Consider the following 13,670-nt stretch of genomic DNA (forward strand, 5'->3'; position numbering starts at 1 on the left):
GGACAAGATGATGATGGCATCTTGCTAAAGGGTAAATGTCTGGATTTCAAATGGAACAATTTCCTCCTTTCACTAATGAAAGAAAATGTACTTTTTGGTGTACATGGGAGGTATTCAGTGATGACACAGGACTTTCAGGCTATAAAGCCTGCCTTAGAACTGGAAAACTTGTCTACAATGTCATGATGATGGAACACATACATATTTAAGTTTTAAAAATACAGAAAGGAACAAAGGATAATAGGACACATACTTTAATTGGAGCCAGGCTTCTTGACAGTGGAGAAGGTGAAAAATCTATAAATATTTCAGTGCATATGAACTCTTTTCTACTATGTTCTAAGTTGTGCCGCAGGAAGACCTTTGGAGGAGCAAGAAATACAAATAAGTAAAGAAATAATGTAAAAAATTTTAACAGAAATAACTCAGTCTATTTAACCATTTTCCCTTTGGTATTACTTTCCGTGAGTTTTTTTTTTTTTTTTTTTTTGCTAATCCACATTCCAAATAGCCAGGGGTAGAACATCATACAGTTTCCAACTCATTTGTTCTGGCCACCATTTGTTTTGAAAGTGTTGATAAACATTTCCTTTCTAACACAGAGTTGGGGAACTGCTATATTACAATGACCTAATTGATGATTCTCAAAAGGACAATTAAAAAAAAAAAAGAGCTCTCTCACGGCTCAGTCGGTTAAGGATCTGGCATTGTCACTGCTATGGCTCTGGTTACAGCTGTGGCTCAGATTTGATCCATTCTGTATGCTGCGGGTATGACCAAAAAAAAAAAAAAATCTCACTCTAGGTGGGCTCTATCAGAATTGGGAGATAAAATAGGCAATTTGGAAAGACCTCTTGGTGGTGGGGGTAGGGGTACTCTGTTCAATTGAGAACTACTGGCTTATGGATGAATAAATTATTAAGGTTTAAATCTCACATTCCAAATTTCTATTTTTCAAGACCAAAGTCCATGGACCTAAGGAAAATATAAAGCTAAACAGACGAAAAGAATTATATGATAGATCAATATGCTTGTCAAATTTATCCAGTATAATTCAGCTATTTTTTCACTTGCATTAAGTAAGACACCAATTTATTATCTTCGGTTCCTTGGAAAAATGGACCTGGATTATTATTGTGTGAAAAACAGATTTTGTGTGTTAAAATGTTATTAAATTTTAACTTTGGCCCTAAAATAATAGAAATCAGATAGCAAAATTAGCTGATAAACCAAAATGTCTATTTTCAAAGTAAATGTCCAAGAACCAACTAGCCAAATGACCTACAATAAAGACATAAAAGGATTGACAGCATAGAGCAAGGGTCAGCAACTTTTTCTGCCAAGAGCCAGATAGTAAATATTTTAGGTTTGTAGGTTATATGGTTTCTGTTATAACCACTCAACTCTGTTGCAATGTAAAAGCAGCCAAAGAAATGAGTGTGGCCATGTTCCAATAAAACTCTACTTAAAAGCAAAAGAGGCTAGATTTGTCCACTGCTGGCACTGAGGAATAGAGGGTGTATGAAGGGGTTCTTTTGACAAAAGTTCTCCCAACCACCAGGAGAATCTCATCTTAAGCCTTGAGAGAGGGAGGCTTCAAAAGAACCACATGGAGTGCTTGACATGTCCTTTTGATTTTATGGGGCATGTTGTTCCCAAGACTGGAAATTAGCTGCACTGCCTACCAAGAAACACCCATGAGTAGTTCTCATGCACCCAAGGTAGGTCATGGAAGACAGAGTACCTGCCTAAGCTGGCTTAATTTGAGTTCAAAAGGATCACCTAGGAAAGCAAGAGGACTCCAACAACGACTGTTCTCTGTAGAGTAGGTACAGGGGAGTGGGAAGTGGCCCTACACAAAAATGTGACTGGATATTCTCATCTCTAAATTGAGACAGTATTTGAACAGAGGATTTTTTTTTAAAGTCAAGAGTGAGTTGATAAGTTATGAAGCTGAAATTTCATGCAGGAGCAAATGAAAAAACCTCCTTCAGTGAAAAAATTTGACTGGGATTGGGAAGACAATAACAAAAGCATTTCTTGTTTGTTTTGTTTTATAAATATTTTATAACAGGACTTCAAAAGCATAGTCCAAAGAAGAGAGAGGGGAGTTCCTGTCGTGGCGCAGCAGAAACAAATCTGACTAAGAACCATGAGGTTGTAGATTCAATCCCTGGCCTTGATCAGTGGGTTAAGGACCCAGCATTGATGTGAGCTGTGGTGTAGGTCACAAATGTGGCTCGGATCTCGAGTTGCTGTGCCTGTGGTGTAGGCCGGTGGCTACAGCTCTGATTCAACCCCTAGCCTGGGGACTTCCATATGCCACAGGTGTGGCCCTAAAAAGACAAAAGACAAAAAAAAAAAAAGAGAAAGAAGAGTATGATGAACCCACATATACTCAAAATGCAACCATTGTTAACTCCAGCCCAATCTTTTTGCAGTTATACTGTCTATCACTTCTCCTTTCACCATCCCCACACCCTGTACCTGAAATTACTTTGAAGCATATCCAATGTCTGTATTTCCTCTAAATTGGAATTATGATCCAGAGAATTGATCAGATTCAGGTTCAATTATTTGGTGCAACAATGGGTGACGTGAGCTCTCCTACAGTATTTCCAGGCCTGTAATGTCTGGTTCTCTCTCTACAATGTTAATATTGATCAGGATTTAGGACAGTTTGATTCCTTTTTTTTTTTTTTTTTTTTTTTTTTGCTTTTTAGGGCCACACCTGAGGTATATGGAGGTTTCCAGGCTAGGGGTGGAATCTGAGCTGTAGCTGCCCAGCCACACCACAGCCACAGCAACTTGGGATCTGAGCCTTGTCTGCAGCCTACACCACAGCTCATGTCAATGCTGGATCCTTAACCCACTGAAGGAGGCCAGGGATCGAACCTACAACCGTGTGGTGACTAGTCGGATTCATTTCTGCTGTGCCACAACAGGAACTCCATGATTCCTCTGTTTAGCAATCTTACATCATTTTCCATATCCGTACATTTATTAGGGAAAACTACATTTTAAATATCACTCACTGGTTGTGCTTGTTCAATGCATAGGTCATATGTATACGTGCTAGAACATTGGGAGTCCCCTGGATCGGGAGCTCCACAGTCTTTTCACAAGGGTCTTTTTATTCATTAGCCTTGGAATTTTGGTGTATTTTTGTTAACTTTTTTTTGAAGGTCTATGAGCTCATGAACTGTAGAGACAAAAATTCACTTTTGTTCAACTTCCTTCTATTGCACGAAATAAAAGGCTAATTCTCCAGTTGACTTACTTTAGTAAGATCTACTGGCTTTTATGGGTATGACCTTCAGAGAACTGGTTGGTCCTCTGCTTTGAAAGACCCTTCAGTGCCAAGTGCATGGTACCTTTCTGGTGTGCTCCTGAAAGAACCAAGTCAATGTTGCTTCTCAGTTTGAAAGGTTCTCACTTTTTTTTGTGTGTGTGAAATGGCTTCCCAGATATTGTAATGTCTTGGAATCCTAACTACTCTTTTTTTCATTCTTAAAGTTTTTCACATTTAAGAAGAAAGTAGATTATCTTCCTCAATCTATGCCTTGATTAGATAATCAGGGGAAGTGATGGGGTTCTGCATGTTTGAATGATTGCATTTGTTTGTCCTAATTTCATCCATAGCTCCTTAATTCGTCCTCAGTGGTGTTGTCCAGGCTAAGGAATATATTTGATAGTTTCCATAGCTCTCATTCTTTATTTTTCACCACAGTTTATGTGGGACTTATAACATGCTTAAAAGGAAATGTAAATATCGAATATACATGCCTGAAAAGCCAGAGGCTGTACCATAAATTTGCCAATTTAAAGTACAGATCTTGGGTCTAAAAAAAATTGTTTTTTTTTTTTTTGTTTGTTTGTTTGTTTTTTTTAAGTAGTTCCCATTGTAGCTCAGTGAAAACAAATCTGACTAGCATCCATGAAGACACACATTCATTCCCTGGTCTCGCTCATTCCCTGGTCTTGTTCTGTGAGTCCTCTGAGGGACCAAATGCTGGGTTAAGGATCTGGCATTGCCATGAGCTGTGGTGTAGGTTGAAGAAGGGGCTTGGATCTGATGTTGCTGTGCCTGTGGTGTAGGCCAGTGGCTACAGATCTGATTTGACTCCTGGCCTGGGAACCTCCATATGCCATGGGTGTGGCCCTAAAAAGAACGAAAAATAAAAATAAAAAAATTTAAAGTCACTTTGTGTATAGCAGAAATTAACACAGCATTGTAAATTAACTATACTTTAATAAAAAATTTTTAATTAAATGTTATTGTATCCACATTTCTGGAGAGAGAAGATCAAACTCTTAAATAACTTCAATGTCATAAGCAAGTGGTCCTCCAGTGGAAAATCCTAGGTAAAAAGACACTTTGTCTATGCTTCTGCCACTTCTAAGTTGACCCAAAAAAGCAGGTGTGATGGGTATTGTGATTTTTTCATTGATTCCATATTCTATGTATAAACAATTATTTTCAGCACGTCCCTTTAATCGAAACAAAAGTTTTTGGACTTCTTTCTCCTTCCACACATCTCCACTCTGCCAAAAGGACTTAATATCAGCTGCTGTCTTTTTACAACATTGATCAATTTTTCCTCTGTGAATAAGTCTGTTCATATTGTTACCTTTCCCAAGAAAGAAATAAGCAATTGGTTGCTTTGTGCGACACATATGTTTATACTGCCCCCTGAAAGAATTTTCCAGTGACCGAGCATACTTTTCCATTTGTTTAGAATCTTGATCTAGTTGTTGGTTTTCTGGCCAGAATAAGAGAGAAGCTAGGAAATAAGGTTCTGACTGTCGACAAATTGTTTCTGCTTGTTGCAAGACTTCTCGAAGCTGTTCTTTCAGTTTTTTAATTGGCATAACTATTTTGGAGGTAGGTTTAATACAGTAAAGAATGATGTTGGCCAAGATGAAATTTTGCTTTTCTTTTGACAGCATTCTGACAGTGCATTGTTCAAAGAGAAAAGAATATTTGTTCATGATATCTTCCATGGTGCTGGCAGCATCTTTTTGATTTTTGATAAGATATTCCAAGAGCCCAGAAAACTTGTCTGCTTTTAATACTTCTAGGCTTCTCCGACACTGCTCTACTTGAAGTGGCAAACTAAGCTTTGATCCAAGATATTTGCTCTGTGAGTCCTCTGAGGGACCAAATATATCTGCATACTTCTTAAAATATACAGCCACCTTTTTTCGAGTTTTGGCCTCTTCATTTTGCTTAATGTTGTTCCTGGGTTTTAGAAGGACAAAGTAATCATCAAAAAAATCAAAGGACTTTTTCAAAGAAAACTTCAACTTGGTTAGGTAAGGAATAAAGTTGTTGAGGACTAATTTAAATTCATTGTTTGGGTCCCCAGGAATATCAGTAGTTCCTGATATAAAATTGATCATATCTCTTTTAGACAGCTCATTTTTATTGTCAAAAAAGGGAATGAGCTGGAGAATCTGGATTGTGTAGAGCCCAACTTCTATCTCTCCTTGATAGCCAGCTATATTGTAAGTATCATATCGCCTTTTTGACTTCTGATAAAACCTTTCCTTCACTTCATACTCTCTATCCTCACTTTGCCGTTGAGATTCTTTGAATGCATTTGAGGCATGTACTGCTAAATCCAAAAGATCAGCTAGATCATCAGCTGAAATGTTCCAGTTTCTTCCATCTTCTATCCACCATCTTATTTTACTTTTGTAGACTTGACCCAGTGTATCTGAAATATAAGAATTGTCAGGTTCTATCTTTTTTGCTTCATTTGCCCAATGCAGAGCACTGTTAAAATCCCTCTCTTTAATGTAAAAATGTCTTGACAAGGCTTGGCAAATGAACGCATTTGAGTTGAACTGACGAATACCTTCAAGCAATACATTTTTAACTGCCACATTCCCTTCATCTCTATGTAATGCTTCAATAAATGGGGAAAACCAAGTTCCTGTTTCACCTTCATGGTCATTGCGCTGTCTTGTGAGCAGCAGTGTTTGCATATCTTCTAAAAATTTGTCTTTCCCTATGCCAGTATCATAGAACAGATTTTCTGTTAGCATATCCAGGATAATTTGACTTTTATCCAAGTTATAGCTTATCTTCAATTCTTCCAGTGAGCGAGTGGCAATCAAAGGGTGAATAATGCGTACTCCACAGTAGTTCCCACATTCTATGACCTCTGTTTTTATCAGAATTGTAGAGTAGGTGCCCATCTTGTCTTCAAGTTTTTCTGTTCCCCAGAAAGCCTTCTTGTTTGTGATTCCTAAGAACTTTTCACACTGTGATAATGAAATGGTGGTATCGGGCACATATGAATTAAGAAGAGCCAGAAAAGAAAAGAGCTTTGCTTCCTTGGTGCAAATATTTTGTCCTTTCAGGATATTCCGGACCACATTTTCTATGTACTTTTTATCAAAGTTGGTTTTCATAATCATGAAGGAATAAAAATCTTTAAAGTTTTTATGTTGTTCTTCAATTTTTTTCAACTTAAGCTCAAAAGCTCTCTGTTCTTTGGAAGATAGGTTTTGTATGAGGGCAATACTGTTAGGATTCTTTGCACTTTTTTCAGGATTCTGTGATCTCCTGCAGTTTAGGATGATCACTAGTGGTTTCTCATATCGAATATACTTATTAGCTATTGTGGTTTGAATAGAGGCCTGCAGAAAGTAAACATTATCTTGTTCTTCAAAATCATCAACAAGCAGCAGCACAGGTAAGTATTCCTGACTGCTTGCTGTCCCATAGGTGATTAAATTAGTCACCTGTTCCCCAATTTCACAAAAATCCACCATCTTGTTTTTTAGCACAGCACATCTGAATTTCTTCCTTAGTTCCCAGAGAACATGCATGGCCAAGGTAGTCCCACCACAGCCTGGATGGTGATACAGATGAATAATTTTGACACATGTTGGCTTAGAAGAAGCTGCACATTCTTGAATCATTGTTTCAAGTTTTTCGTATCTCTCCCTTTTGACAAAAGGTGAAGAATAGTTTTCAGAAGAAAAGTAGAAATTCCACCATGATACTTTGCCGCCTCGATAGAAGTCTTCCTCTTTTAACGCTTTGAACTCAAGAAATTTTTTTTCGTCCTTCTCTAAGAGTGTACCTTCACATTCATTTTCACAGAGAATTTCCAGAGCAGTCATGATATCTTCTTCTCTTTTAAGAAGGACAGTAGATGAACCAACAGATGGTAAAAATCTCTTTGAAGATTGAGTCACAGATTTAAGCTTAAGAATAGTTCCATTTATCTCTTCGAGACTTAAAGCAGAAATACATTGGCTTGATAATTCATCTTCTTGTTTTGCTAATCTTGCTTCAAGTAGATCTTTCCATCCCTGACATATGCGTGAATGTGCACAAATACACATTATATTTTCCATTCCTTTGAGATCTTGGTAGAAAGCACAGAAAGTCTCAATGAGGGGGTCTCTTGGGTCATCCACGGAGGAGAGTAATAGGAATACCACCAAAAACTTCCCTCTTGGCATTATGTCTTCATGTGTAATAAATGAAATTAGTTTCCTGACTTCAGATGCTTTTTCTCTTTGCCAGGAACTTGGATCTAGGGGTTTATATTTTTCACTGTCAAGATCTAACCTGCCATTGCAGAAAATCCAACTGAGTTGTTGATAAAGATTCAGACTAATAATCTTCTCATTTGTGGTTTTCCCCTCCACATATAAACTTGGAAAGTGAAGGTTTACTACTCGGCTTTCTTTGTAAGCTTTGACCACACCTTCACTCACAGATTCAGGATCAAACTCCAACACAGCAAACCACTTAATTTCCTTTAGGAAATCTAAGTGTTTTATCTGAGTCGGATGGCATTTATTTATTACAAGAATGTACCAGTCATAGTATGAATTATCTAACAAATCCTTATTTCCTGTTAACAATTTAACAAGTTTTGGTCCCTCACTCTCTTTTTTGTTTGTTTTCAGTCTGCATTTTTCTTCTGCCTCTTTCCTAGCTTCTGCCAGTTTTTTTAAATCCAGTTTAAATGTTTTGAATTCTACATTATTTTTCATCACGTCCTTAGAACTGGCCCCATCTCGCATGAAGACTGAGAATTTTGGACTTTGTTTCCATGTCTTGTTGCTGTAATTTTGCATTTTAATCTGGAAATACTCTTGTTCACATTCAGAATATTTTGGAACAACATCCACTTCAATAACAAATCTGTCAGATGGAATACTGTTTGGCAGTAAAACTTCTACAAATCTTGGCTCTCGAATGCAGTTCTTCGCTTTTTGGACCTGATGGTCTTCAAAATACTGGTGGATCATCATATTGAAGTGGTCAATGAAGGCTTCCTTGGTGACAGTGGTGACTTCCACGCCAACAATTTTTCCATGGGGTTTGTCCTTGACTCCAAAATGAATGGTGCCATTGGTACGTGAATTCATACAAGCTGAAGCAAATCGGAAAACCTCATTGCTAAATTTCATCTTAACATCCTCTTTTGTGGCTGTTTCTGTGTTTGTGAAGGCTTTGAATTCATGTATTGGATCAATGAGATTGAGTGGTCCTGTTTCAGGCTGTAGACTAAAATTCAATTTGTAACGATATGGATCACTGAATTCATCAAAAGGGTATGGTACACACATCAGTTCTACAGATGACTGCTTTTTCTGTGTGTCATTTATTTCATCTTCCATGAATTCATTGTTAAGTGACATAGAACCTTCAGTAACTGTACTTATTGTAGAGTCAGTAACTCTATCTGATGTCTCTTTATCCTTTTGTTTTTGCTTTGAAGTTTCTCTGTTTTTCTCTTGTTTTTTAGGAACATCTTTACTGCCTTTCTCCCTCTTACAAATCTGAGAAGGATCTTCAGTGGATGTTTCCATCAACTCTTTGAATAAATGTTCTATCTGGATAGCTGGCCCAAATGTTATACCTATATCAATAAGGTGTTCTTTAGTTAAGTATTTCAAGTTTGCGCCATTCACATCTTGTGCAGTCAAAATGTCCCTGTGTTTTTGGTCAATTTTATGACTTTCTAACCACCGGTTTACATCCTCTTTGGTCCAGTCATCCGTATTTTTTGGCAAGTTAAGTTGTGCTGCCATTCTGATACCTGTGTATATAAAAAGAAAATTTATTAAGTATTTTTATAAGTTAATTTAAAAAATAATCAGTTAATTTTTCAATAGACCCATATATACATGTCTTATAAAATCAAAAAAGTTCAAAAGGATATACATGCCATCTAATTATCCTCTGGAGAGGAAATTGCCATTATCAGATTCTTTTATATTCTTCCAGAGAAATACTACCAAATATGAAGGCATAAGCACTTTTCCTCCCATTTGAATGGAAACATACTGTGCAAGTCTCTTTGCCTTGCTTTATTCATGAAGTGTATCTTGAGAATGCTTCCAGTCAATACATATAGAGAGATGTCTTACCCCCCCCCTTTTTTTTGCTTTTTAGGGCTGCACCTGTGGCATATGGAAGTTCCCAGGCTATGGGTTGAATCTGAGTTGTAGCTGCCAGGCTACGCCACAGCCACAGCAATGCCAGATTTGAGCTGCATCTATGACCTACACAACAGCTCATGGCAATGCTGGATCCTTAACTCACTGAGTGAGGCTAGGGATCAAACTTACAAGTTCATGGATACTAGTCAGGCTCATTACTACTAACCCACAACAGGAACTTCTGTCTCATCCTTCTTAATGGTTGTTTTCTATAATGTGTGTTAGCTCTATTTTTAAAAAAATAAATATTCAATTCTGCTATAGAAAGTAGGAGAAACAAAGGAGGCCCTATGAAACTAAAGAGAGGAGGATGAATGATATAAGGAGGATATATGAAATGGGGCATAGAAGTAAATAGTTTGTAAAACATGTTATGATAAGATATAAACAGAGCATGTGAGCATAGCTGGGAAGAGATAGAAGGACCAAAGAGATATTAAATATTCATGAGGCCCACTTGAAGCAGTTTGTATTTTTGAAATCTTAATTGGGTCACCTATTATTGACATCTACTCTAATCGACTGTGTCCTCTTACTTAAGAAACATAAATAAAATCCAGAGTAGTTTATCAGTCTAATTGATGAGTTATAGCTGTGGTCAAGCAATACATGCTCTTCTGTATCTCTCTGTTTGGAGCAAGTGAGTGTCACTGCCACAGGGTGTATTTTATCTGTTGATCCCCCTTGAGCAGACCTCAGCTCTGGTTTTAAAAATTATATAATCAGTGGAGAATGCTCATACTGCAGAGAGGAAGAGAGAGGATATATGAACTTGTATAACTCAGGTAATGAGATCCTTCTACCCTTTTGTACCTTATCCAAAGTGTGTTACCCACCTCTTTTGCCCTTGCTTTTTGTTCTGTATTTTATTTTTTATTATAATTATTATTTTGCTTTTTACAGCTGCATGTGCAGCATATGGAAGTTCCCAGGCTAGGGGCTGTATTGGAGCTATAGCTGCTGGCCTACACCACAGCCACAGCAACATGGGATCTGAGCTGCGTCTGCAACCTAAGGCACAGTTCATGGCAATGCTAGATACTTAACCCTCTGAGCAAGGCCAGGGGTCCAACCCATATCCTCATGGGTACTATTCAGGTTCATTACCCCTGAGCCACAAGAGGAACTCCTTGTTCTGTATTTTAATTTATTTAATAAAGCATGTACCTCAAACACCTTAAATTGATCTGTGAGCCATTCTGTTCCATCTTCTGGGATAGCTTGCTAGGTAGTGAACTTGGAAAATACTGTTATATCCATGTAAATATTTAATAATAGCTGATTCCTGGGCAGTAACAAATGGCATTGCTATTTGGTATGTAAATTGGCAGACTACTATATGAAAAATTAACGGTAATCTGAGTTACAGCTATATAGCAGTGGTTAGGGAAAAAAAAAAAAACAAAAAAACCGTAGAGTCAGCTTTAAGTGCAGTCCAAAAATGGCTCCAGAAATGTGAGCCATTTCTATAAAGCAGCCATGGGAGAAATCAAATTAGCCTGGGGAATTATGGAAAATAGACTATATAGGCACACTTCCATGAAATAATACACAGAAATATTGCCTACCAAATTCAAGGTTAGAATTTACCATCCCTTCCAGACAGAAAGCTGAGATCAACAGTCCAAAGTTAAAGCTATTATTTGTTGCTTAGTAAGACCTGTAAGTATATAATGTGAATAGAAGATATACCTTACAGCTACATTAATACATAGGTAAAGATATGCAAAATTAATGGAAATTTTGCTCTTCTACAATATGACAATTTAGAAATGTAGGAGATTTAATGTCTTCTAAAAAAGTGAACTAGATGAAGTTTCTTTCAGTAATTTGGCCTGTAGATATTAAGAAGCTCAAATTTAAAATAAGTTGGGGAGACAAAAAAGAATGGAGGTGGGAAATTACTTTAGGTGTACTAATTTTTTAAAGTCAACACTTTGTGGGACTATATACAACTCAAAAACTGTGCATTAAAGGACACAGTGAACAGAATGAAAAGGCAACTTATGGAATTGGAGAAAATCTTTGCAATATTTGCAAACCATAGATCTGATAAGGGGTTAATACCTACAATATTTTTAAAAAACTCCTACAGGAGTTCCTGTCGTGGTGCAAAGGAAACGAATCTGACTAGGAACCATGAGGTTGCGGGCTCGATCCCCGGCCTTGGTCAGTGGGTTAAGGATCTGGCGTTGCCATGAGCTGTGGTATAGGTCATAGACTTGGCTCGGATCTGGTGTTGCTGTGGCTGTGGCGTAGGCCAGCAGCTATAGCTCTGATTAGACCCCTAGTCTGGGAACCTCCATATGCAGCAGGTGTGGCTCTTGAAAAGACAAAAGACAAAAAAAACCTCTACAACGCAGTAACAACTAAACAAATTATCCAATTCAGACTGAGCAAAGGGCTTAAACAGACATTTCCCCAAAGATGATATACAAATGACTAACAAGCATATGAAAAGATGTTCAATATCACTAATTATTAGAGAAAGGTAAACCTAAAACCACAATGATAAATCATTTCACATCTATTATGATGACTGCTATTTTTAAAACCCCCCAAAATAACAAGTATTATGGAGAATAATGTTGAGAAATTGGAAGGACACTTGTGTACTACTGTTGGGAATGTAAAATGATGCAACCCACACAACCTACCCTAAGAGAATGGTTAGAGGAAGCTCTCCCTATATAAGTAATAACAGAAGGAAAGTTAGTACATTTGGAAAGAGAAAAAGAACACAGTGAACAAAAATATTGGCAAATAAAACAGACTTTTCCTCTTTGGTTTGCAAAATTATGTTTGATTTTTGAAGCACTGTCCGATATGGTTCCAAATTTATGTAGTGGAAATATTTAAGATCATTTTAAGTGGATAGGGTAAGGGGATATGAAGGGAAATATGATTTCTATGCTTCACTTAAACAGGTAAAAAAACACCACTGGACTCTCATAAATTATGTATGTATAATATAAAATCTAGAGCAACCAATAAAAAAGCTACACAAAGTGATACACACAAAAATACTGCAGAGAAAAGTGGAATTGTAAAATATTTTCAAGTAACCATCAAGAAGTCAGGAAAATAATATAGAAAATTTAAAAAATAAATCCTAAAATACCAATAATTACATCAAATATAATTGGCCTAAATGTAGAGGTTAAAAGACAGAATTGGTAAAGTGGATTAAGAACAGGATCCAATGTTCTCTGCCTGAAAGACCCTCACTTGAAATATAATGATATAGACAGGATGAAAGGAAAAGTATGGATGAACATATATAATACAAATATTAATCAATAAAGACAACAGTGGTTATGCTAATGTCAGATAAAGTAGACTTCAGAGGAAAGAAAATTACCAGAGACAAAGGGATATTATATAATGATAAAATGGCCAATCCAAAAAGATGACATAACAATCTTAAAGTGTATGCACCAAACAAGAAAGTTACAAAATGTTTGAAGCAAATACCGACAGAACTTTTCAATTTTAGACAAAGACACAATTACAGCTGGATATTTTGACACCTTTTCCTCTACAATTGAAAGAACAATTAGAATATTAGTGAGGAACTCCACACCGTCAACAAACAGGTACCAAAACATATTTATAGAAAACTCCATTCAACAAAAGAGCATTTTTCTTTGTTAGTGCTCAAGATAGACCACAAATAAATGATAAAACTTCAACACATTTAAAATAATTGAAATCATACAGATATGTTTGGCAACCACAATGGAATCTTATTATGAACTGATAACAGAAAGACAAGATGAAACTCATTAAATACTAAAACTACAGTTCTAAATAATTCATGGGCCAAAGAAAAGTCTCAAGTGAAATGAAAAAATACATTGCAATGAATGAAAATGAAAATACACTATACCAAAATTTGTGGGACACAAAATAGTGCTGAAAAAAATTGTTGCAGTAAATGCATACATTAGAGAAGTCTCAAATTGATAATTTAATATCTCAAAAACCTAGAAAAACTTGAAAAAGAAAAGCAAAAATATCCCAGTGCAAGCAGAAGGAAGGAAATAATAAAAATAACAGTAGAAATCAGTTAAATTGAACAGAGAAAACAATGGAGAAAAACAGTAAAACAAAGATCTGCTTCCTTGAAATGATCAGCAAAACTGACAAAGATAAAAAGAGAAGACACAATTTATCAATAATGGAAGTGAGAC

The 13,670-nt window shown here is 36.6% G+C and overlaps 1 protein-coding gene across 5 annotated transcripts in view; it reads right to left on the reverse strand.

The window, feature by feature from the left end:
- Positions 4,233-13,670, reverse strand: part of LOC100519098 (sterile alpha motif domain-containing protein 9) — a 34,174-nt gene continuing 24,736 nt past the window's right edge. For all 5 annotated transcript variants that reach the window (XM_021102382.1, XM_005667605.3, XM_013979691.2 and 2 more), the window contains one exon: positions 4,233-9,074. In XM_021102382.1, coding sequence (XP_020958041.1) covers positions 4,315-9,074 — 4,760 coding nt within the window. In that variant the 3' untranslated portion in view covers positions 4,233-4,314. The remainder of the gene's footprint in view (positions 9,075-13,670) is intronic.

This window comes from Sus scrofa, chromosome 9 (genome assembly GCF_000003025.6).
Source record: "Sus scrofa isolate TJ Tabasco breed Duroc chromosome 9, Sscrofa11.1, whole genome shotgun sequence".
Lineage (NCBI taxonomy): Eukaryota > Metazoa > Chordata > Mammalia > Artiodactyla > Suidae > Sus > Sus scrofa.